This window comes from Anoplophora glabripennis, unplaced genomic scaffold (genome assembly GCF_000390285.2).
Source record: "Anoplophora glabripennis isolate ALB-LARVAE unplaced genomic scaffold, Agla_2.0 scaffold725, whole genome shotgun sequence".
Lineage (NCBI taxonomy): Eukaryota > Metazoa > Arthropoda > Insecta > Coleoptera > Cerambycidae > Anoplophora > Anoplophora glabripennis.
In genome coordinates, this window is record NW_019426038.1 from 141,854 (window position 1) to 169,833 (window position 27,980).

General features: G+C 33.2%; 1 protein-coding gene across 2 annotated transcripts; it reads left to right on the forward strand.

Annotated features, from left to right (window-relative positions):
• LOC108911650 (INO80 complex subunit D) lies at window positions 1-27,670 on the forward strand. Of its 2 annotated transcripts, none has more exons than XM_018716633.2 (8): window positions 1-190; window positions 248-399; window positions 473-732; window positions 1,083-1,255; window positions 11,582-11,980; window positions 12,034-12,211; window positions 16,472-16,663; window positions 26,805-27,670. In XM_018716633.2, the coding sequence occupies exons 2-8, from the start codon at window positions 368-370 to the stop codon at window positions 27,071-27,073; spliced, it is 1,503 nt and encodes a 500-aa protein (XP_018572149.1). In that variant the 5' UTR covers window positions 1-190; window positions 248-367; the 3' UTR covers window positions 27,074-27,670. The 2 variants fall into 2 exon arrangements, with proteins under 2 accessions (XP_018572149.1, XP_018572151.1); XM_018716635.2 differs by having other exon boundaries at window positions 16,475-16,663.
• Window positions 27,671-27,980: the final 310 nt, after the last annotated feature.

Sequence of the window (27,980 nt, forward strand, 5' to 3'; positions counted from 1 at the left end):
ACAAAACATTAAGAATTTTATTACAATTTTTAAGGGAACATTCATAATTTCTTTTTTATTTAGTTGTGAGTAACTGATTAAAATTTTCTATTATTGAACATTTTTAGGATTTGCTACTTTTTTTTAAATATTTTGTGGCATAACCTTATATGACCTGTCAACTAATCTTGTTAGATATATTAATATTATGGTAAGTTTAATTAAAAGTTTTGTGCTATAATTTATATATTAATTATGTGAGTTTCAGATTGTATGTGGTCTCCTTTTTAAGAAATTCAGAAAGAGGCTGTTATGTATCTCAACATAATATCATCGGAAACATAATAATAATGAATAGAAATAATTATATTTAATAAGAAACCTAAAGATGTTCAATTCAGGGATTAAAGGAAATCAAAGGTAATCATTAAGGGATATAAGGCAATAAACTTCTTGATAATGTAAAGCTAAATGGCATAACACTTTCTTGCAGGTGTAATGGGCTAAAGACATCACCTGCTATAGATCAAATACTTAACGATAAGTTACTTTGTCATACGAATTATACTAGTAAAAACAAAATAGGAAATAGAGACGTATACAATAATAAAAATGATGAAGACCGAACATATGGTAAAGGCCCCGTGTATTTATCAAATTCTGTATATAATAGTAGTAAATTTGCAACCCACGTGAAATTAGAAACAGATGATTTAGATATTGCAGATAAGATTGGTTCCCACAGTATTATAGGTAAATATATTCGATTAAATATAGTAGCTTTAGAAAAATATTTTCTTTCAATGGCATAAATACTTATTTCATCATTAAAAAAACAGTTAATGAAATGTGAATTATGCTGTCATCAATTAAAATCTATAACAAATATATTTCTTACAGTACCATTGTGTAAAAGAATTAAAGTAAATTTCTTTATACAGTAATTAAAAATCGTATTTCTAAATCAATGTTTTTAATAAACGTCTAGTTATTATTATTTTACAATATAAATATAAGAAAAATACTTTGTTCAAGGTACTAGAAATAATATAATACTCAATAGATAAGTGATTTTTAATAACAATTTAATGATGAAATTTAAGGTTTAAGTGAATTGGGTGCAAAAATTGATGCACAGAAAGATCCAACGATAGTTAAACCAAGATATAAGAGAGGAAATATAAGAGAAACTCACCACGAAGTTCTTCAACGGATAGATTCTGAAACCGATGTTTACAATCATTATCAGCAACATTGGTTTAGTGCAAGTCTTGAGGTAAGTATATTAAGTTCTCTTCTTTCTTAAGAAAGAATATGAACTTAAATAAAAAAAAATTGTAGTGTAGTAGACCTCCGTATCTGCCATCTCATGTATATCAGAAACTGCGCATAGGGAACCACATGAGCCTCAAATTAATTATCAATTAATATTAAAAATACTCTGTTGTACATTATTTATTGCTACAATTATGTATAAGAAATATATATAAAAAAAATAGGTTCAGTAGGCTGTAAAGTTGTGTAAAATTAATACAAACCATTAGCAAAAACATATAAATTTTTAATTGATTTAAAAAATTTTAATTCAACTCATACACCACTGTTATCAACTCGGTTATCAACTTGTGAAATTTTAGTTGAACTTCATAGTAATAGACTGCACAATTAAGGGGTAATACAACCTTTGTACACAAAATCAAGGGTCATATTTGGAGTTTATTTTTATGAAAATTGTTTAACATAATGTAATTCGGTTGTGTGTAACCTGTTGATATGTCTTAAAGTACTTAAAAAAGTTTTTTAACAATTTTTTAGAAGCGAATCCAGAGTCTTTTTTTTTCGTGATCTTCCTTAGCGAACCTCTGTATACCTAAATCATATGTATTATTATTAAGCTACAGTTAAAATTTCAGAGCAATTGGTAAAAAATTGTTGTAAATGTTATAGATACGCTAATCTCAAAAAACATGGTTTTGAGAAAAATGCGTTTTAAATTGCAAATACTAAAATGTCAAGGAAATTTATTATTTACCCTTAATCTGTGAGGTCTTCTAATTGAACATTCTCTTGTTCCCGATCCTTTCTTGATGAAAGCAAAGCTCTGCGGGCTTGTTTTGCTTCTTCAGTGAGGGAGCCCACAGACCTAATGCAGATCTAAATTCATAAAAAAAATAATTTTCTTTTTACATTTAAAATTATTTTTTAACAAAAACATAGAAATTGCATATTTTTTATTTAATGCAGATATATTATGTATTTATGTATTTGGCAACTACAAAATACATAAAAAACATGTAAAAAAAATATTTATTTAATGTCATTTATGCACTTATTTAAGTTAACTCATGCATACAAAAAAAACTAGAAACAAATTTATTATATTATCTTTGCGTACATAGTGCATACATAGAGGGTGTCCCGAAATTCATGCAACAAAATTTGGTCATAGATTCTTAAGACAAATTTAGGGGACCTGTGTTTTTTTCTTTTTGCCAACTGGACCCGTCTTTCAAAGTTACAGCCCCCTGAAATCTGTCCCTAAGAAGTCTTTTTTATATCTCAAAACCATGTTGTACGAGAATCACTAAATTTGGTACACAGGGGTTTTATGACATGTGAAATCTCACAGTGCTACGCTTTTTGGTGAGAAACCCCCTTATGACCCCTTGTCTTTGAAACCAAAAAAATTTGGTCGCAAATTTGAATTTCTTGAAAATTATTAGTTACCTAGAAAGCCATTGAATTTAGAAACTTTTTTGTCTCTTGATATTTTTTTCGTAAAATGCAATGTTTTTGAGGAAAATGGCGAATTACGATATGCATTCGATCACATTTTAGTCGAGGAAATAAAGCACTAAAAACGGCCTTACCTCTGAAATCTGTGCAGTAAGATGGATTGTGATGCGGTTTTTTGGATTCGATTCGTTAGAGCGTCTAGAAAGTTTGTGACCCTATGTGATCAATGAGAAATGAAAATTGCATCGGTGCATAAGAAAAATGCATTTTTAAAATTGCATCTTGAAGAGTTAAGATATGAAAAATTTACAACTCGGAAAATATAGACGGAAATGAGTTCAATTTTACTACTCGGGGATTCTTGGGGTCGCTGAACACGAATATCACGACGGCAACGGTCTCCGAGGTACCTAATGCCCAGGGTGGCCGGTTTCCACGTCGTCTCCTGGAGTTTTGTGGAAATTCGTTATAAACTTAGCCGAAACTCGTTACCTCGGGGTTTTTGGGGACCTTAACACGAATATCACGACGGCAACGGTCTCCGAGGTAGCTAGAGCCCCAGGATGGCCGGTTTCCAAGTCCTCTCCTGGAGTTTTGTGGAAATTCGTTATAAACAGCCGAAACTCGTTACCTCGGGGTTATTGGGGTCGCTCAACACGAATATCACGACGGCAACGGTCTCCGAGGTACCTAGGTGCTTTAGGGTGGCCGGTTTCCACGTCGTCTCCTGGAGTTTTGCGGAAATTCGTTATAAACTTAGCCGAAACTCGTTACCTCGGGGTTTTTGGGGTCGCTCAACACGAATATCACAACGGCAACGGTCTCCGAGGTACCTAGTGTCCAGGGTGGCCGGTTTCAACGTCGTCGTCTGGAGTTTTCTGGAAATTCGTTATAAACTCGTTACGTTGGGGTTTTTGGGGTCGATCAACACGAATATCACGACGGTAACGGTTCTCGAGGTACCTAGTACCCAGGATGGCTGGTTTCTGTGACAACTATTTCATTCTTATTTATTTTTTATTATAAAAATACATTTATTCATTACAAAAAATACGTTTTGTAAAAATTATACTTAAATATCTTAACAATTTTAATTTTTCTTATTTAATTTTTTAATTTTCATTATTATCTTCTTCATCTTCTTCATCTAGTGTTTCCACTTCCGAAGAAAATATATCATTTGCAGAATATTTTTCATTATTCGTGCAATTAATGCCTGCACAATTTTTGCACGCGATGCTGCAGTTCAATCCGTGCTTCCTACATCCACACGAAGTTCCGCAATCGGTTTTGCACCCACAGAAAATCATATTCATGATCCTTGGTGGACCGTTGCTGTCGTGATATTCGTGTTGAGCGACCTCAAAAACCCCGAGGTAACGAGTTTCGGCTAAGTTTATAACGAATTTCCACAAAACTCCAGGAGACGACGTGGAAACCGGCCACCCTGGGCACTAGGTACCTCGGAGACCGTTGCCGTCGTGATATTCGTGTTCAGCGACCCCAAAAACCCCGAGGTAACGAGTTTCGGCTAAGTTTATAACGAATTTCCACAAAACTCCAGGAGACGACGTGGAAACCGGCCACCCTGGGCACTAGGTACCTCGGAGACCGTTGCCGTCGTGATATTCGTGTTCAGCGACCCCAAAAACCCCCGAGTAGCAAAATTGAACTCATTTCCGTCAATATTTTCCGAGTTATAAATTTTTCATATTTTAACTCTTCGAGATGCAATTTTAAAAATGCATTTTTCTTATGCACCGATGCAATTTTCATTTTTCATTGATCACATAGGGTCACAAACTTTCTGGACACTCTAACGAATCGAATGCAAAAAACCACATCACGATCCATCTTACTGCACAGTTTTCAGAGGTTCAGTGCTTTATTTCCTCGACTATTTTAACATTTTTCTCGAAAACATTGCTTTTTACGAAAAAAGTATAAAGAGACAAAAAGTTTCTAAATTTAATGGCTTTCTAGTGGACTGATAATTTTTAAGAAATTTAAACATGCGGCCAAATTTTTTTGGCTCCAAAGACAAGGGGGCCCACGAAAAATTGTCTTAAGGGGGTACCCCCCAAAAAAATGTAGCACCATCAGATTCCACATGTCATAAAACCCCTGTGAACCAAATTTAGTGATTCTCGTACAACAGGATTGAGAGATAAAAAAAAGATTATTCATAGGGGCGGATTTCAGGGGGCTGTAACTCCGAAAGTGGAGGCCACTTGGCAAAAATAAAAAATACGGGTCCCCTAAATTTGTCTTAAGAATCTGTGACCAAATTTTGTTGCTTGCATTAATTTCGGCACACTCTGTATACAGGGTGTTTCTTAATAACGTGCTAATATTTAAGGAGGTTATTCTTGGGTCCACTTTAAGAAAAAAACTTCATATGAACATATGTCCTAAAAGTCTTAACTTTTGAACTACAGGGTGCTAAAATTTTATGAAAAAACATGTTTTTATTATAACTTTGTATTACCCTAGATATTTTTTCAAATTTGATACACTATTCATCGAGATGCATTTTCTGATGTACAAACAATTTTATTATTTTTGCCAGTGGCATCTGTACAGGTTTTGTATTGAATATTTTTGAAAAAAATATGTTACACCACATTTGCTCAAAAAGGATTTCAAAAATGATTTTGTTTGTACATCAGAAAATGCATCTTGATGAATAGAAGGCGTCTACCAAATTTGAAAAAATATCTAGGGTAATACAAAGTTATCATAAAAAAATGTTTTTTCATAAAACTTTAGCACCCTGTAGTTCAAAAGTTAAGACTTTTATGACATATATTCATATGAAGTTTTTTTCTTAACCGTTTCACTGCTCCAGATGTATTTATTCGCTAAAAAATTATAGGGCTCAAACTGCTCCAGACGGATTAATTCGCTTGAATAGTTAAATTGGATCAGGCTGCTCAAACCGTATATATTCGCAACCGCATAGTGACTCGGTTGTTGCAATTGGTATGGGGAATTTTTGCGGGCGGAGTTTGTAGCGATTATGACAAATATTTTTATGAATGGAGGTACTGGTACTGATTGTTCATCTCTCTTTCAATTTCTATTTAGTACAGCTGTCGATATACTGTATTTTATTTATAATAAAATCGTAAAATTGATCGTAAATCGTAATTTAACACAACATAATGTAAAACTAAAAGTGATCTAACTGCTCCAGACGTATATGTTCGCACGCGATAAACTTCCGCACACGGCGCGGTAGCTACGTTCAAACGTATTGCGCAGCGAAAGGGTTAAAATGGACCCAAGAATAACCTCCTTAAATATTAGCACATTATTAAGAAACACCCTGTATGTATAGTAGTAGCAGTAAAAGGTATTAGTGATAAAATGAAACATCCTGGAACTACAGTATTGTTTGATATGGGAAAAATCAATTAATGTATCCGGAATATGAACTTCTGGAACCTCTAAAATATTACAGATCTTGACTAATAATATTCCTAAGCACTGTCTTATCTTTCAAATTATACAAATGAGCATAATATTAATTTGTCCAGAATAGTAAACAAGTCAAAGTGAGACGAGACCAATCTGACCAGAGACATAAGACAGGATGGACAATTACTGAAAGACTTAAAAGCATAATGGAAACTGCTAGTAATTGTTAATATGATTAAGTACAAAAATTTTTGGTCAAAAGATAGAGATCTTGGCTATTTCGTATTAACGAAAAAGTAATGATGTGTTTACCTGTATTAATATGTGTAAACACTTTAAACTTTACACAGTTAAAGTATATTGACGAATGGAAAAAGACATCAACCTACTTTACAGATGTGGCGTAAAGTTAATTAAGTGTAAAGATGAGGTGTAAGCTATTTCTGTACTTCCTCTACAATTAGTTAAATTTAATAAACAGTAAAGTTATAACTATTTTCCTCAAATCATTTTAAGAAATTGTCCTTCTTAATTGCAAATAGGTAATCAGGAATTATTTATTTCTATTCTAATTTCATAATTTAGTAACTTACGAAAGAATTACTTTGCTATTGTAAATCAAAAATGCTTTGCACACTTCTGTGTAGACGTAGGGAGTAGTTTATAGCGACCAACTTAACCTCATTTCTCAACGAGCTGTATAGCAGCTGTCAGTTTCAATAACGTTAGTGACTATATAACTTTATTTTAAAGAATAATCGTGATAACAATAACAAACAATTAAAGGAGCTGCGGAAAGTGTCCCCCTCCTTGTTATAACAATAAATTAAAGCAGCTGCTGAAAGTGTCCCCCTCCTTGTTCCAAGCACTTTTCACACCTGTTCCTCAAAGAATTAAAGACATTTTCTAAGATGCTCGGGGTATTGTTAATTTCACGAATCTTGTCTATAAGTCGAGCCTGCAGATGGTTTAAATCAGGAATAGGCAGTTCAAAAATAGTGTTTTTAAGGTAAGGCCACAAAAAGAAATCACACGGCGTAATATCACATGACCTCGGTGGAAATTCATGTTCAGCATTGAGACTTATTAGTCGATTTTGGAAAACTTCCCTCAACATATTCATCGTCTCGCCTGCCGTATGTGCCCTTGCGCCATCTTGTTGAAAGTAAAAGTTTGTAATTTCGTTTTCTTCCAGCTGGTTAACAAAAGGAGCGATAATTTCTTCTCTATACCTTTGCGCAGTAAGAGTACCATTAAAAAAAATAGGTCCATAAATCCTCCTTCGATTGAGAGCACACCAAACTCCAATTTTTTGAGCGTGTAGAGGGCCCTCGACAAAAAAGTTATCTGGTTTTTCAGAAGACCACATTCTCATATTCTGTGAGTTTACGTAACCACTTAAATGAAACCAGGCTTCATCAGAAAAAAAGGTGATATTATGAAGTTCACCGTAGTTGTTTAAAAACCATTCACAAAATACAGCCCGTCGCGGAAAATCAACTTCATGAAGTTCTTGCTGACAAGTTAAACGATAGGAGAACAAACGCAAATCTTTTTTTAACACTGTGTGGCAGGTACCGACTGATACTCCCACCATTTGTGATAAAACACGTACAGAAGTTCTTGGCGCATTTTCCATTATTTGTTGGACATTTTCTTTTAATTCTTCAGTCCGCTTTTTAGGTCGGCCGCTTCCTTCTTTTCTTGTTACACTGCCCGTTTCACGAAAAACATTAACACAACGCTGAACTGCACTTTGAAAAATTTTGTACTCAACAACGCCGGGAAATTGATTTTGAAATTCTATGAAACATTCCTCAATAGAATACTTCCATATTCCATCAATCTTGCGTCCATTTCTAAAGTAGGACTCTATGATAAACACTTTTTGTTCTTGAGAAAACACCATTTTAAACGCTTTTTAAAACGAAAATATTCAAATTGATAGCGGCGATATAGCGCTTTGACAGATGACGTTTAAGTTCATTTGCTATACGCTACGCCTTACGTCCAAAATTTCAGAACCAACTTGACCACGTTTTTATTTGAACGCTCGTTATAAGGGCCACACAGCTCGATTTGCTATGGCTTGGGTTTTTAATTGAGCAGTGGAAGTTAGCCTCTGTTGTCCTTCATAAGCTTTTTAATCAGGATCGGATTCTACTTAAGTTTGCCAATAAATATTATTGTGTACATAACTACTTTTAATATACAGGGTATAAATAAATAATCTCAAAAAAATTAAGGAGGCAAATTCTCATTGAAAATTCTTTCATGTAAAAAATCTCTCCACACTGCTTACAGATTTATGGCCCTTCAAATGGGAACGCTACTTTCAAAAGTATAGTTTATTGACAAAGATCAACATCGTCATTCTATGAGCACATTTAGCTTCCCTCATAATCATGAACCATCACTGAAGCCGATGTAGCGGTTCGCAAAAATAAAAGTGGTCATATTTGGATAATGATGTGTGGAATCCATTATTTTTTTAGGGAACGATTTCTAGGCAATCATAGAATACTTTTGTGATGAAAAAATTTGCAAAATAAAAAATTCAAATAACAGTGTAGCCAACTCTGAGATCTTGAAAGAGTTTGCTCATATATTTACATAATATTCTTACTTTTCTCATAACTCTAATAATCTAATAGTAAGAGAGATAAGGGCAAAAGAGTGTACCATAAATACAAAATTATTAATAATTTTAAGAAAAAAGTTCATATGAACATTTGTACTAAACAGCATAATTTTCAAGATGCAATGGGGGGGTGTTATAGCTTTTGAAAAATACCACATTTATTCAAATATCTCGTAAGCTGTTTGATATAAATTTATGAAACTTGCTGTGTGACTTAAGTAAGTAGAGGTAAAAATTCACTGAATTATATCGACTAGTGATGATGACACTGCGATTAAAAACCATTGGTTTTATAAGCTAAACTATCTTATAACTCAAAGTAAGGTAGATTTTGACCTTTGCAGCAGCTGTCTGAATCCAGAGAGCATTGTGATCGATTCCCTTGAATCTGACAAATCTAACACTTATCCTTATTAGTTATATTTATTACCCTATTATAATAACTTAAGTAACAAATTACCCGATTTTGTTGCATAAGTTCTTGAATCTAACAGGGTTGATCCTGCTGTTTCCTGATCTAGATGGCCTAACTTCTCCTAAAACTGTTTACAGTCCATACAGTATGAAATAGAATTTCAAGTAAAGAATAAACAGATAAAGATATGAGATAAATCGGTAAATATAGTTCATACGATATTTATTGAGATAGAATTCCAAGAAAAGAAAAAGCCAATAAGGTTCTGTTATCGGAACTACTGTAACAATTTACAGCAGCGTGCGTTGAAATCTTCTACTTTATTTTCAGAGAAAAAAAAAGTCGGGAGAATTTTTTGTTGTATACAGGGTGTCTCATAATTAGCTGCCAACCCTGAACAGGCCGATTCTATGATCAAAACTAAGTAAAAAAGTTCATATGAACATGGGTCCGGAAATGCTTCCTAAGGGCACAGGGACCCATTGAAGAGGGAGGAATGGAAATCATTTTTTTGCAATATCTCTCAATCGCGTTGTGATAAATGAATGAAATTTGGTATACACAGCTAAATTTTGATGAGCAATTTGATGGACTAATCCATTTATTTCCACAAGGTCCATTGGGGTGGGTACGGGGGGGCCCTTGGTACTTTGCGTGTGTAACTTTTTCATCTTTGACTTTTTAACAAATTGGACAGCAAATTCCGTTTTCCCGAACTGTTTTACGTTAAAAAGGTACTCTTGTTTCAAATCGTTATCTTTAACGGTTTCTGAGAAAATCGCTCTTGAATTAATCCCACTTTGGTCAATTTCATAGTAATTTAAACAAAAAAAAATAATAATAATTTTCCTTTCCTCTCTTTTCCATTTAAAGGATTAATTTTTATTTAATTTAATTTTTTATTATTATTTTTTTATTAAAATTAGATTAAATTTAAACAAAAAAATTTTTTTTGTTTAAATTACTATGAAATTGACCAAAGTGGGATTAATTCAAGAGCGATTTTCTCAGAAACCGTTAAAGATAACGATTTGAAACAAGAGTACCTTTTTAACGTAAAACAGTTCGGGAAAACGGAATTTGCTGTCCAATTTGTTAAAAAGTCAAAGATGAAAAAGTTACACACGCAAAGTACCAAGGGCCCCCCCGTACCCACCCCAATGGACCTTGTGGAAATAAATGGATTAGTCCATCAAATTGCTCATCAAAATTTAGCTGTGTATACCAAATTTCATTCATTTATCACAACGCGATTGAGAGATATTGCAAAAAAATGATTTCCATTCCTCCCTCTTCAATGGGTCCCTGTGCCCTTAGGAAGCATTTCCGGACCCATGTTCATATGAACTTTTTTACTTAGTTTTGATCATAGAATCGGCCTGTTCAGGGTTGGCAGCTAATTATGAGACACCCTGTATATGTATAAGATTAAATTATCACTATTAAGGTAAACATTTTTAGTTTTTTTAGGGATATCAATTCAAGTGAATTTATCAGACTTAATTATTACACTGTATTTAAAATTTCATTTTCAACAGTTTAATTTCAATTTATTAAGAGTATAGATCGAATGTGACCTATAAGTGTCATATATCTTAAATGTCATTGCTCCTCAATACCTACTGGCACAACGCATTGCTTTGTACCTACTGGCAGAGTATACTGTGAAAACTAATGATATCGTGGGAAACAGCTACTCTGCGGACTAGACACTCCATCTAATAAACAGCTAAGACTATTCGTTAGCAGAATCAAACATAGACTAGATGTTGCATGTGTAATTCAATGCTGGACGGTGCATTTAGCCCACAGAGTAGTTATTTTGCACAGTCTCGGTGGTTAAACAAAAATAATTGTAACTGTATGGTAGGCTTATTTACATAAAAAAATTAAGATAGTCACTCAAGAATTAATAATAATAAAAATGATGTGTGTAAAATGATAGAATTTTTTTTTTCTAACAGTGAAAACAGTGAGTTTTTCCTAACAGTGAAATTTCAACCTTCAATGAACATTACATCGTAATACGTGTAACTATTGAAAACTAAATTACTTTAGAAACAGATATATTTGTATGCAAATTCATAAATTTATACTTTTAAAACCACTTCTTCTGTGATTTTGGGCAACTTCGGTTGCACTGTGGCAAAGTCAAGTTATAGGAAAGGTGCATCTCTACGCCTTGTGCAGGTAGGGCCTAGAGAATTAACTCTGTTCAAGTGTCAGAAAGAATTAAAAAAGAATTCACTAATTCTCATTCCCAAATTCATTATTAGTGTACACCTCAGTTTACCCCCTCCTAGTTTATATTAGTTTTGTACCTTAAAATGTTGAACTTTAATTGGAAGTATGAGAGTATGTTCTCATATTCTTGTCTTCCTTCATTTCAGAAATTTAAGTTAGAGGATAGATCTAGGGAAGAGAGGATTGAAATAACTAGGCATGAATTCAGGAGACACATCCAGCAGTTAGTGAGAAGTAATGTAGGACAACCAAATAGATTTCCCGATCTATCTGTTCAGTACTCGAAATGTTCTTCTCCCGCATATAGAAATAAACATAAAACTGGTTATAACAGGCTTGTGGCACCAAGAATATGTGACGTTGAAAAATGTTTACGACCAGCTTTACCCTGTACAAAACATTGCACTTTACACATTATGTTAAATACTGAGCAGGTGTTATTTGAATATTGTACTGCCAAATTCGCAGATAATACGCAATGTGCTGCTCCCGTTTTCGATATTATGCATGAGTTGCCGCTTTGTGCAGAACACGCAAGAAAAAGGGTAAGTTTGACTTGTGAATAATTAATAATGTCTGATTGAAAATGTAATTTTAGGACAATTATAAACTGTATCAAGAGGCCAAACCAAAGAAGTTGAGGAAAAAAGTTAAACCATCTGCTATGATTAGACCACAAAAAAGGAATAAAAAGAAGAAGAAACTGATTAAAACTAACGAAATATCCGGGCCGAGTGCAATATTGGAAATACCCACGAGGACATCTCCAGAATCAGGTGTTTATATTATTGGTACAAATTAAAAGTGGCATAGTAGAGTAGTTTCAAAATCTCATGAGCCGCGAAATACGCGAAAGGCATAGCGTATCCGCATAATTCTTCTAATAAGCACATTGTGAAGACATTGATTCAGAACTAGACCATGTGCCTCATTACAACCAGAAATGAACTAAGCGCTCGGGCATCAATAAAGTCAACTGGCGAATGTTTGTTATATACATATATTTTTATTGCTAAAATTAAAATAATAAAGAATAGGGCATTTTATTATGATATGTAATTTGTATTCACATAATAAATGTATACAAAAAAATTATAAAGGTTGACAACCCAAGTCATCATCATCATCATCATCATCATCATCATCTGAGGTATTGACAAAATCGTTTTCATCACTACCATTATCATCTACATGTATTATAAGTTCATTGACTTCGTCAATGAAATGTTCACAGCTAATATATTCTTCTTAAACTTTTTCCACATCTTCACAGACATTATTCCACATAGTCCAGTCGGCAGAGGCCGAAAAGTTACTGTTGCTGGCATTTTCTTGATAACTCGGAAATAACTACACAGGAATACTTTAAATTATGAGTACAATAACAGGCTAATTTGCTGACAAAGTATTTTATCAGGAAAAAAGTTATTAACAATTTAATCGTGAAAAAAATTTTTTTAGTATTTTTCTTTAAATAACTCAGCGGGATGACTTTGTACGAAAAAATGCTTAGGACATGATTTTGTTCGTAATAAAAATAGCTACAAAATGGCGGTGGTCCGATTACGAAATTTGCAATAACAAAGCCGTGAGATTGAAAAAACGGTATAAAACGTCAATTTTTTAAAGTTGCTGTAAAAATGTCAATTATAAACAAAAAGTGATAAAACTTTCGAAAACTATAGTTCAATATATATACAATAATGACGCTAAAGCCGAAAATCAGGAGAGCAAAACTTTTTGTTCTATAAGGTGTTATACATTCATCGGCATCTGAAACTCGAAACTTTGCCAAATTTGTTCGAAGCTTTGCTGACACTTGAAATTTGGTACACACATAGTGTAAATATGCAGAAACCAAAAGCAATTTGCAAAATTCAAGTATCTTCATTTTTGCAGTTTTGGTAAGGTTTTATACGTCACCCTAGTTTTATACGTCACCGTTTTTTTAATTTTTGGACGTATATTTATGTATATTTATAAAATATTCCATTACGGTAGATTAGCCAGCATAATTACCTACAATTTAAAAAAATATATATTTTCATCGTTTAGATCCTAAGCTACTTAACATTTTGCGCCTGTTAGCCGTAGTCGTACATTATTCAACATATTAACATAAAACAAAATCGTACGTGTGGGGTAAACCTTTAACTTTTCATTTTCGAGCGCGAGCTCCGCTCTTCGGCGCTTGTATACTATTAGAAATATGCAACAGTAAATTTAAACAATTGTTTACTTAAAGTTAAAGGTTTACCCCACACGTACGATTTTGTTTTATGTTAATATGTTGAATAATGTACGACTACGGCTAACAGGCGCAAAATGTTAAGTAGCTTAGGATCTAAACGATGAAAATATATATTTTTTTAAATTGTAGGTAATTATGCTGGCTAATCTACCGTAATGGAATATTTTATAAATATACATAAATATACGTCCAAAAATTAAAAAAACGGTGACGTATAAAACTAGGGTGACGTATAAAACCTTACCAAAACTGCAAAAATGAAGATACTTGAATTTTGCAAATTGCTTTTGGTTTCTGCATATTTACACTATGTGTGTACCAAATTTCAAGTGTCAGCAAAGCTTCGAACAAATTTGGCAAAGTTTCGAGTTTCAGATGCCGATGAATGTATAACACCTTATAGAACAAAAAGTTTTGCTCTCCTGATTTTCGGCTTTAGCGTCATTATTGTATATATATTGAACTATAGTTTTCGAAAGTTTTATCACTTTTTGTTTATAATTGACATTTTTACAGCAACTTAAAAAAATTGGCGTTTTATACCGTTTTTTCAATCTCACGGCTTTGTTATTGCAAATTTCGTAATCGGACCACCGCCATTTTGTAGCTATTTTTATTACGAACAAAATCATGTCCTAAGCATTTTTTCGTACAAAGTCATCCCGCTGAGTTATTTAAAGAAAACTACTAAAAAAAATTTTTTTCACGATTAAATTGTTAATAACTTTTTTTCCTGATAAAATACTTTGTCAGCAAATTAGCCTGTTATTGTACTCATCATTTAAAGTAGGCCTGTGTAGTTATTTCCGGGTTATCAAGGTTTGACACAAGCCGAACCTCTACCAACACTCATTTGTGACATTTGCCAATTTTTCTTCTGCTAATTTCCAAACATCGTCCATTGTAAATGTCGTATTGCACATTGCTACTTCATTCTTAACAATTGCCCATATTTTTTCTATTGGGTTCAATTCAGGATGACACGGTGGAAATCTCAGTACAATATGGCCATGTGTGGCTAATAATCTATCCATTATAGTAATACTATTTTGTGGTTTATTAAGTTTTATTTTTGCATATAGTTCAGGCTTAGTTTCTTTATCTCCAAAAACAATACCACGTTTTCTGAGCCAGTTTTGCATATCTGCTTTCAGTCAGTTAGAAGTTGGATTAGGCTCTACCAGCACATTATGATAGGATGCATTATCGACTACTAAAACTGAATTTGGATCCAAATTAGGAATAAATTTTTTCTCCAGCCATTTAAAATAGTTTTTTTTTATTTATATCATCGTGGTAGTCTCCTATTTTTAAACCAGATTTAAAAATCAGTCTGGCATTGGGAACAAATCCTTTTTTACTTCCAGCATGGACAACAATTAGATATTTTCCTTTGTACATTGTATATCTTCCATTGTACTATCGTCCCAAGCTGTTGGCACAGTATGACTACTGTGGATATATGTTTCGTCACTATACACAATATTTTTCCCTAAAAAAAAATAATTCTTAAATAAATAAAAATAGTAATATTTAATAAATAATAATCATTTTTATTTTTCAGCTAATGATGAAAATCATTTCATAAACTTGGTTTTTAAAAAAACTTTATTTCTGAAAGATTTATAATACAAGTTGAATACAATGAAAAGTATAGCAGAACTGCTCTATATCATATTAAAACCTATACTTATAGGTTCGTATTAACCTGATTGTCTTTGCACTTTTTCACAACATTATTAGCTACATTTTGAACATGAAATTATGCAAAACCAATATACCTTCTTTATATTGTTTTAATTTCCTTAAATATTCTGTGCGTTTTAATCGATGTCCGTTGTTTCGCATAGTGCTTTTCTGTTATCTTGACTTTTCTTCCAGCGAAGTCCCAGTTTATGAATTATTTTTCTAAAACTTGAAATTTTTCCATTTAAATTCAAATCATTTTTACAGCATCAAACAAGGGTTTCATAGTTACACGTCACTTATAAATAGCTACGAATCTATAAACTTCGGTTCTAATTATTTCTTAATCAAACTTATCCAAGGTTGATCTAGTACTTGGTTTCTTTATTTTCTTCCTAGGCGACGACGGACTACCAGACGGACTAGCTTCATGTTCACACATTATTCTTTTGACCGTATTTAATGAAACACCTGTACCCTCGGCTACCTGAACCTGTTCTAACTTAAAAGGATTTTTATTTTCTTTTTCTTTTTTCATAAATTCATAAACGTTCTAAACTATCTTACGTCTTTGATACAACTTTCTTATTGTTTTTAGATCTATTAAAAAATTAAAATCCAATGAAACATAAAATTTTGAAACAACTCTAGCATAGAATTTTTAAATTTTATGATTTGATGACGGTATTTTCTCATTATTTGATTTGAATTATGTAGATAACATTGTAAACTAAATTTTAATAATTTTTTTTACTATGAAAGTTACTTAGTGGGGGCGGGGGTTGCGGGGTCGACACCACTAATTTTTACTTTTATTTATTTAGGTAAGCCGGCAATCCAAAATTCATTAATCTACATCGAATATATGTATATTATTGAGATACATATTTGTATACTTTGTATACTTGTACGTTTTTCAAAAATTAAGCAATCTAGGACCAAAATTTACTTGGCCCTATTGTTGTATTTTAACCTTAAGATTATTTAGTAGCATTTATTAAATAGATCTTGTAGAATTTTACTTACGGAAACCCTACAGCTTATAGAAACATCAAATTTTTCACATGATCGTATAATAATGTAATAATTTTCCTTTTAGAAGTCGGTGAAATAATAGAAGAGTCACCGGAATTAGAAGTTGAAGACATGCATATGGTGGATCAAGTTCTAGGATTAAATGAGAATGGTTTGGAACAAGCATTGGTAACACAAGCACACTTATTAGAAGAAACTGATATTAACACTGTGCTTAGTACAATACAGGTCGACGAATTCAGTGACTTTTTTACAGGTAAGCAGCAACATTCAATTAATGAGATTTATTTTCTAGAAATATTGTTAAAATGTATGGAAAAGATGTCTACAAACTTGGAAATTATTTTTTAAAGATTTAACTTTATTTTGTTATATGAACTTTTTCAGGTATATGTTTTAGGATTTCTCTTATATTACACAGTAGGTACAAAAAAACCACTGTAATACTTAACGAAATTCATGTATTTAGATGTGCATCGACACAAAATATGATTTGCTATAGTAATATACTGTTAAAATCCTTTCATTAATACGCAAGATAATGATCACTCCAAAAATTAAATTTGCTAACTATGCTTTTTCTGAACAAACATATAAGTGTCACTTAAGGTTTAGGTTTTATGGCAGCAATGAACACTGCTGATCGGCAACAATCAGTACCAGAATACATTCAACATCAGTGGTTTTACAGAATGCTTTTGTTAAATTCAATATATTAGATTCTGACGATCATTGCTGATATTCACTGCTACCTAAAAAACCAAACCTTTAAGTGAAGTGTTGTTCAAATGTGGTTAGATAAAACTTCGAGTATAAGTAGTATTAAAATTAATGAATTATTTTATCATTATTTAACATGTATTTTAAGGATATTGTGACATTTGATCATTCATCGTAAATCAAATATTCTTCATACAAAAAAATTGACCAAGATGCCTAAAGTAATTTTTTAAATTTTGTTTTTAAATGGATATTGATGACTTATTAACAAACTTTAAAGTTATACTATGTAAATACCAAAATATGAAGAGAAATGAGATGCGAGGGGAGACCCAAAATTAACCGGACACCATTCTTTTTGGGTTACAAATGCTAGTCACCTTTGAAGTTTTGAAGTACTTTCCATTAATACTATTACATTGGTTCAAATATTTATTCCACTGCAAGAAACACCTTTGGTACTCATTCTTTCCGATGGGTTGCAGCGCTGCCTTCGATTTTCTTTTCACCTCTGGAATGTCCGTAAAACATTTTCCTTTCAGCTTCCTTTTCACCCGGTGGAACAAAAAAATCACAGGATGCCAGATCAGGTAAGTAAGGTGGGTACGGAAGGGGTGTCATGCAGTTTTTCACCAAAAAATTACTCATTGAAGTGGCTATGTGACTCCACCTAAAAATTCTGTACAACTGCCTACAGAATTAGTAGTCCAATAAGTTGGAAGTTTTGCCTGTGAAGTTTTAGGGGAGTTTTGAAAATTGGTATATTTATAGATCTTGACATGCTCTTTCCGAATTTTTGCTTTGCCACCTCTTTTTTTTTCGGAAGTAGCTGCCGTATTGGAAAAATGGCGCCCCATAACAGTTTTTTGACGATATTTCCTTTCCGACTTACTTTATGGTGAAAATAGTTATGTAATAAATTAAACTAGAGAACATTTCCTATAATTTATGTAATAACCTTTTTTCTGTGAAATGAATAGTTTCGGCGTACGAGCACCGCAAAGTCTACTCCAACAGGCGTATTGGCCAACAAACTTATTTCCACACCACCATGACGTTTTTTTTAGCGGTATCCCCAGTAGACCTAATCCATATGTGATACACTATTGACTAAATTTAGTGCATTCTCTTTCGCTTCGCCATCCCTGATGGACCAGGTTTTGCGAGTTCTTCGTCTTCAGAACTGAGCAAAACCTCACGGATAGGAAGTTCTTCCAAGTTATACGCGATAGGGTTCTCTTCTTCGACTTCATCACCTTCTTCATCGATTTCGTCGAAGGTTTGCTGAAGAACTGTCTCTGTATCTTCCTCTTCATCACTATCTTGCAAATCAACATCCGAATTGTCGCTGATCTGGAGTCTGGAATTGTGGGGAGGGTAGCAAAGCTACAGCACTTAGGCCCCATTGGGCCCCTTGTACATCTTCCCATTAGAGAGATCAATCCACCTGAGCCGCCAACCAGCCTATTACAGTGAAAAAGGTGGTGACGTTGCTCAGGGGGAACTCTCTAATATAGGCCATTGATGGCCAGCGTTCTCCCAACATGGACTCTCTTGTTGACGAGACTGCAGTGCATTCACATAGTAAATGCAACATCGTCTCGTCTTCCTGTTCACAGCCCCTACAAAGAGGTGTTTCACACTTCCCCATATTGTAAAGGTGTTTCCTTAGCCAACAGTGTCCAGTTTCAATACCTGTCACCAGGCGAAGATTTGACATTTGACCTAGACATGGCCAGGTATTTTTTGGCTGTGTCTTTGCTAGGATACACTAAGAGCTCCTTAGCAAAGTGACCGCTGATTGTTTCATCCCACCGTTTCATAAATTCTTTGTGGATGTTTTCCTTAATAATTCCAACAAGTGCCAACAACGGAAGCACACTGGAGGGGCCGGGTCCAAAAATGTTGAGGCCCGATGCGCTCCTGGTTAGCTTGTCAGCTTCTTTATTGCCATAGCACTGCTCGTGTCCCTTTACCCAGCATACAGATATGCTGTTAGCGGCCGAGACCACAACCAGTGCTTCATGGCATTCCCATACTGTCCTAGTCATTATCTTATGATTACGCAAGGTCAGTAGTGCTTGTCTACTATCCGTGTAATGGTTTTGCCCGTAGTATTGTCGCTGGTACCTACCATTGCAATTCGCGCAGATAACGGAGCACTTTGGTCCAGCCTTTCTGCATCCACAGGCTCCTCGACATCCTTATTTACATTTGCAAGAAATTAGTTTTAGCAAGTTTGCTGGAGCTCGGGGCTCGAGTGTGGTGACATTCTTGCTTTTTTTCTATCCCCCACCGCTCTGCATTTTTTCCAACTCCATACCACTGCTGAACCTGGTGATAGGTTCGGAACGAATGTTGTCATGCTGCGGCTTCTGTCGGTGGCAGTGATGCAATATTAAATGTATTATTAAATGCTGACTTTGTGAAGCATGTATATCTGTAGGTGTTTAACGACATACTTTTTACGCCACTGTAACTGTACAACGCAAGGAAGAAGCGTTCTCCAGCTTCAGCAATGCTTTCCGGGTCGGCATTTGGTTTTTTAAATCTCCGGACGAGCTCGTTTAAATCTCTGTTGTTCTTTAATAAATTCTTTAAATAAATTTAATATTGCATCACTGCCACAGACAGAAGCTGCAGCACAACAACATTCGTTCTGAACTTATCACCAGGTTCAGCAGTGGTATGGAGTTGGAAAAAATGCAGAGCGGTGGGGGGTGGAAAAAAAGCAAGAATGGGCCAATTCCTGTCACCACACTCGAGCCCCCAGCTCCAGCAAACTTGCTAAAACTAAATTCTTGTAAACGTAAAAAAGAATGTCGGGGAGCCTGTGGTTGCAGAAAGGCTGGACTAAAGTGCTCCGTTATCTGCGCCGATACAATGGTAGGTACCTGCGACAATTCGGATGTTGATCTGCAAGATAGTGATGAAGAGGAAGATACGGAGACAGTTCTTCAGCAAACCTTTGACGAAATCAAGGAAGAAGGTGATGAAGTCGAAGAAGAGAACCCTATCGTGGATAACTTGGAAGAACTTCCTATCCCTGAGGTTTTGCTCAGTTCTGAAGACGAAGAACTCACAAAACCTGGTCCATCAGGGATAGCGAAGCGAAGGAGAATGCACTAAATTTAGTCAACAGTGCATCACATGTGGATTAGGTCTACCACTAAAAAAAACGTGCCAGGAACTCTACCTCATGGTGGTGTGAAAATAAGTTTATTTGCCAATACGCCTGTTGGAGCAGACTTTGCGGCGCTCGTACGCCGAAACTATTCATTTCACATAAAAAAGGTTATTACATAAATTATAGGAAATATTATCTAGTTTAATTTATTACATAACTATTTTCACCGTAAAGTGAGTCGGAAAGGAAATATTGTCGAAAAACTATTTTGGGGTGCCATTTTTCCAATATGGCGGCAACTTCCGGAAAAAAAAAGAGGTGGCAAAGTAAAAATTCGGAAAGAGCACGTCAAAATCTGTAAATATACCAATTTTCAAAACTCCCCTAAAACTTCACAGGCGACCCCCTTCTTGAGCGTCAACTGATTGGACTATAGTGCTTTGACTACATCAACCATTTTACCCCACCACCAAAATCCCTAATTCATAATTTATTACAAATAAGTACATCAAAAGTTATGTGTGAATGGCATAGCTTAAAATTCAAGCTAGGTTGATCAAATTACGGACAAAGGTCATAAAATAAAGTTAGGGGGAACAAATTTGTAATAAATGTGTAATAAAATTATGAACTAGGAACTTAGTGTTGGGACAAAATAGCTTATAAGTGATGAAAAGTGATACAAAAAATAATTACTGACCATACTCCACAAAAAAGAACTGCTGGAACCCATCGCCTTTGTTAACACATACATAAGCTCGTCAAACTAAACAATCACACCCATTTACAAAAATGTCTGGCCTTTATGAAATAATGTGTGTGTGATAGTTCTTCAGCTTCATTAACTTCTCTGTCGTACCATAAAACTTTTAAATATCCCCAGAAATAAAAATCTAAATGGTTTAAGTCTGGAGAATGAAAAAGTAATGGAACTGGACCACTGCGTCCTATCCACCTCTACAGAAAATTCTGTGTAAATTTTCTTGCACATCACAAGAATAATGAAGTACTTCGGGAGGCACTTCTTCATGAAGAACTGGCAAATAATGTCCTAAAAAGTGCAAACAATGTTGTGTAGTCAGGCGGTTTTAATGAAAATTAAAAATTCTGTTGCGGCTAAAACTGGCTTAGTCTGAGAATAAAATTGTACAGATCCTTCATAAATGATTACAAGCCACATGACTGCTGAGCTTAGGCAACCCAACATTGCAGTACCGGTACTGTTAACTAAAATCTCTTAATCATCAATATTAATTATTCGTTTACAATGAACAATAACAAACTGTTGCTTCTACGATTAAGATAATGTTATCACTGATTCATTGCATAAAATCTTAGGAAACCTGTTGCAAAAGTCTGTACATAATGGATAGTCTTGTTGCAGAGTATAGACTATTTGCACATAAAAACAGATTGAGGTGTTCTTCCCGCAATGTGCGCTGTACAGCCTGAGTAGACGAATTGTACCTAAAAATGTATAAATATTTGTCACAACCCCCATCACATCCTTGATGAAGTTGTATCTGACCAGTATAATGTGTGCTTTAACCAGGTGTTATAAATCTAGCAACATCCGATGCAAGGGGAAGTCAAAAACGATTTGCGAACATCTGTGGCAGCAATATTTTGTCAACATTCATCATAGGATGAATTGATGTAGATCAATATGTTCTACATAATAGACTAATACCAAAACACAAGACATTTTTAAATGCTCAATCAGTGACAGTTACTAAACAACCATTTTTTAATGCAAGTAGTAGATGAACTGTCGAAACAAAAAAAAGCCGAATGGCAACAAGCTGTTTTGCTTAGTCAGCGGTTTTATAAGCTACGCTATCAGATAAGTCAAAGTAAAGGCTGCCACTAGCCCACAAATTTTGATGTTTGTAGGCCGTCGTGAATCACGGGGCATTGCGATCGTGAATCACGGGGCATTGCATTGCGATTGACTCAATCAGATATGACAAATTATGCATTTATTATTATTATTTATTACCACATTATAGTCGTTTAAGTGCCAAATTGCCTCTTTTTGAGGCATGCTTTCTTAGATATGAGGGTATTGACCACATTGCCCCCTAGCCATGGATGGCCTAACTTTTCTTAAAACCATAACCAATGTCAACAGTTGTTCTGTAGGGTTCGTAGAGGCCTAGAAAACTGGGAATACTGGAAAAAGTCAGGAAATTCATTATTCTTCATAAAAAAAACAGGGAAATTTTAAAAGTATTCATGAATATCAGGGAATTTGATGGTACAACTGAAAATTTTGTGAAAGCCAACCCTGGGTTCTTAAAAGAGAAAACTGTTTGTGGTCTTAAAACCTTTATAAGAGGTTCTTTGAGTATAAAAAAGATTATAAAGCCCAGACTTTTAGTTTAATGCATAAACATCAATTAGTATGTAAAAATACTGGATTTTTTTTTTATTTAGGAAAAGTCAACCAATTCTATGTTACCTTTGAACTATGAACCCTGTCCTGAATATAAAATAACTCTGCTAAATTTAAATAACTTACTGTGAAACTGTATGTGTATTATTAAGAAATATTTGTTTCGGCTATGAAAGTAAATTTTAGTGGCTTCTTTTATCAAAACTTATATTTCATTAAAAACAAATTTCCAAGTTTGTAAACACTTTGTCTGCTTATTTATTGGCAATATATTCTTTTCCATTATAGACTAAATCATTATTGTAATCCTAAGAAAGCATTTTATTCAACCAGAAAAAAATATATAACTACCTTATATATTTTTAAAAAAATATATAAGGTAGTTCATAAAAAAAAGGAATAAACCCCTATAATTCGATTTTCAATTATTTTCGCAATTTAAGTGGAACAAAACCTCGCTAATCTGTTCCTATGGGACAGGAAGCGAACTTGAAAAATAACGAACACAATAAGAGTCTCACTTGAGACGGGACTGCCCTTTACCATCAATTTTTGATACTGAGTTAAGGAGTTTAGAGTAACCATTATAATTAAAGATGACAGAGCAAGGTGGCTCAAATAAAAATGTTGCACAAAATTTTGTAGGAATTTTTTCCCAACCTAGATCCGTAGTAGTTGAACTACTTTCTGAAATATGAAAATTTCATTATTTCCATTTTATCAATCAACCATTATTTTTAGTTATAGACCAAGTTTATTTTTTGTATGATTAAATTAAAAAGAAATATGGAATCTATGACAGAAATTAGTTAATTTCCATTTCACACCAAAATAAATAACGAAACAATTTTGTTATACTGAACATTGCCCTGAAACGAAAACGCTATTTAAATTAATTTTGTGGTCATTCTGTCATGAAAGTGTAACATCATTGGATTCAAGTCTTTCTTCATCTGACCATACAAAAAATAGTGAAAATATATCAAATTTTTTGGCAAAATATTGCACAAACGTTTTGTAATTTGAACCACTTCGTATCTTTAGTAGTTTACGATATCCACATTGTCTCCCATTATAAGCTATTGAATATATCCAAAAAAACAGGGTTAAAAGGAACTATGACGTTCAAGCAATTTTATTGGATGAATCGTTCAAAGGGTCTTTTTAGATGAAAAAGCCGCGGAATTCTATTAAATTAGAGGGTGGAAATTGGAAATAGGGGTGAAAATGCACCCCTTTCAGTTTTTCAATTGTAGTTCGAAAACGAAGCAAAATTACAGAATTGAATTTCCCATGGAAGTAGCTTATTTAAAAAGTTTAAAACGAAAATTTTATGCAAAAAAATTGTTAAACAATTGGAAGAAAAGCAAAGAATTCGATTTTCTGATTTTTTTTTACTTTTTTGCCTTTTTGGATTTTTTTTTGGAGTAAAGATAGGTATAGGCAATGCTTCATAGAAAAAAAAGAAGATAAAATTTCCTTCAAAACAATAGGTTGTAAAGTATTTTTGGATGAAAATTGACCGATATATGGCTGCTCAAACTTAACTAATTTTTCGATTTTTGTCGCGTTTAATAATAATAATAATAATAATAATAATAATAACACAACTTTATTTCAAAATAGCAGTGCAATGTGCAAAACAGTAGTGTAGTTTATACCATCAGATGAAATAGTAGTCAAAATATAACAATAACAAAACAAAGAAAACATAGATGGATGATCAATGATACATTACTGTTAAAGCAAAACATTAATTTTGTAAATATTCATTTAAACTGTATGGTTCCAAATTTAATAGCATTTTGTGTATATATTTTTTGTACTGGGATAAACTCTGGATATTTTTCACCTCTTGAGGGAGTTTATTATAGAATTTTATGCAAGTATAATGAACATTCTTCTCAGTTAATGTTAAATGATGTATGGGAAAGATTAAATTTGTATTTCTAGTGTTGTAAAAGTTAGTTTGAAAACATTCCCTAAATAAATTCTTATTTTTAAAAGTGAAAAGTAAAATTTCTTGGATATATACGGCAAAAACTGTTAATAAACCATTTGACCTAAATCTTCCACGGCAAGACACACTTTGTGCGAGCCTCAACAAACACCTCAAAGTTCTTTTTTGAGAAATGAACAACCTATTTATGTGGATACTTTGACCAAAGAAAATTATTCCATATCGGAATACAAACTCAAAATTTGCATAATAAATCACTTTGAGGGTTTTGAGATCCAAATACTTAGTCAACACCCTAATACTATAGCATACACTATTCAACCTTTTTTCAATGCACTCGATATGAAAGGACCAACTAAGTGTGTCATCTAAGTGTATTCCAAGAAACTTCATATTTTCTTCCACTTTGCAGCTCATAGTGTTACTTAATTTGAAACTGTCCGGAGATATATAGCTGCTCTGTCTTGTTTTAAATAACATAACTTTTGTCTTATCCTGATTTACAACTAATTTATTTTTACTGCACCAATCAAGTATTCTATTGTAAACAAATACAATTTTTTCTCGTATATCACTAAAATTTGACCCACAAATAAGAACGGTTGTATCATCAGCATACTGGACACAATAACCCTTTGTGCCGTCAATGTGTAGTGGCAAATCATTTACAAAAATCAGAAACAAGAGCGGTCCCAGGATACTCCCCTGAGGAACCCCAGTTGTAATTGGTACATACATCGAAGAGCAGGTTATCCCACTTTTAGTAATAGTGACCTTTTGTCTACGATTCGTTAAATATGACCGAAGCCAATCCAGAAGACTGCCACGGATCCCATATTGTTTGAACTTATTTATCAATATAGTATGGTCTACACAATCATATGCCCGTGACAAGTCAAGGAAAAGCCCCAGAGGCACATCATTATTTTCAAAGCACTGTACAATTTTATAATTAAAATGATAAATGGCTGTACTCGTAGACCTGCCCTTTAAAAAACCATGTTGGGTTTCAGAGAATAACTGAGCAGATGACATATGGTTCATTATTCTGGAATAAACTATTAATTCAAATAATTTAGCAAAGGCTGACAATAAACTTATAGGCCTATAATTTAACATATTTTTAGGATCACCCTTTTTATACACTGGAGTTATTACAGCTAATTTTAATTGGTCAGGAAACATACCATACTTTAAGGAATTATTAATAATATACATAAGTGGTCTGGTTATTAAGGTCTGGTTTACCCTTATACATTTTAATTCTCATTTTTTGCAAAAAGGAAGGAAAGTCCTAATACAAATTTTCAAATCAAAATTTCAATTTTTGAGGTGGGAAGTAGCCATACATCTTGAGTAAAAGTCAGAATTGAAATTTTGATTTTAAAATTTGGACATTATTTGAGGCTATAAACAGATTTGTTTCATAAAAATGTTTTGTAAAATAATAAATAATGGTACTTCTCTCTTGAGTATTTTTGTGTTTTTTTTTAATTTATGAGCACCCTGTACATCTAATCTAAGATATTTGTATGACAGTCTAATTTTTTCGAGGAGCAGAACTTTTTATAAAGTTGACATTTTTCGATAAAGTCAAAAACAAGAGTTTTTCCTCTTGTCAACTCCATCCATGGACACACTGTATATACATTATTAATAAACTTTATTGTACTTAAATTCTCAAGTTTTTACTTTACTTTATTAAAAAAGTAAAAAAAATCAAAAAATCTTATTTTTTGCTTTCTTTAAAATTGTTTATTAACGATTTTTTTGCATAAAATTTTCCTTTTAAACTTTTTAAATAAGCTATTTCCATGGGAAATTCAATTCTCTAAAAAATTTTTCATGTGAATTATAGCGAAATTTTGCCTCGTTTTCGAGCTACAATTAAAAAAAACAAAGGGGTGCATTTTCACCCCTATCTCCAATTTCCACCCTCTAATTTAACAGCACTCCGCGGTTTTTTCATCTAAAATGACCATTAGAACCATTAATGTAATAAAATATCTTGAACATCATAGTTCTTTTTAAAATCCTCTATTCAATAGTCTATTACAGTTCTAACAGTCTTTTAATAATATTTTTCGAATATTTGACCACGGTATTTTTTATGCAGAATATCTGAATTAGAAACACAACACTTAGTAATAAATAATAAAATTTTATGTGTATATTGAATCAAGTATCATTTTTAGTAAATCGGAATGGTGAATATGAACCATCTCGGGAAGAAGCTGAAGAGCTAGAAAAAGCCCTGGCAGAAGTAGACAATGATGTGAAATCCTTAGAAAAGTTAAGTCAATCCCAAGGATTGTTAGATTCCCTCCTAGATGAGCATGCACTAGCAGAATCATTGGTACAAATACCTGAAATGTTTCACAACGGCTATACGCCTTGCGGGGACAGCATGGTCACTCAAACATCTTCATACCTCTTGCCTGTCGAACCACATTCACATTCTTAGTAGGTTGCTACAGAAAAAGTCACCTTTACAGTACAATGACTCATTATTTCTATCCTTAACTGGTATATAAAAGTAAGTGTTTGCACATTTAAGTTTTCTATATCCAAATGTTTTAATGGTTTTCCTTTGGAATCGGCTCAAATAAGTACATATCCATGACGAGTAATCGAGTCAATAAAATAAATAATTAAGTATGAGTTGGGCTTTAACTGTATCACAATGATTTATTATAAATTGGAATTAATTCTTCTTAAATGTTTAGTCTGAATGTCAATTTGAATTTCCCAAACGTAGCAGGTGTCTGTAACGTTTGGGACAAAGCCTTCATTTTTAAACATTAGGACATTATAAATCGAGCTAAAATTGCAGTACAGAAACATACAATACATAAGTAGTATTTTACTGAAACATACAATATTCTATAATAGCAGAACTTTATTAGACATGTAAATATACAGGTAATTCTTATCGAAAAATAGAAACACAACGAAAGTTTATAAAAGGCTTCATATGTTCAGTAAATTAATTTCAGTGTAATGATGTATGTTAAAGAAAACTATTAAAACAAACGATTATATTATTTGAAATTGAAGTGAAGTCCAGTGATATTTTATATTTTAATTTTTTATGAAAATTATTCTACTGTATGAACCAAAGCATTTTTTTAATAATTAGTTTAAATATGGTGTAATTATAACTTTTTAGAAAATATATGCAGGTTAATTGATACCAAAAAAAAAATTACCTCTGTAGATGAATTATAACTATTAATCCTAAATAAACTGCTCCTCACTTTTAATTTTTGTTAAAGCTCAAAAATAAATTTTCTGTTTCCCATCTGTATAAACATTCAAATTCATATTGTAGCGTCACTTCATCACTGCAATCTTTAGCCTAGAATACAAAA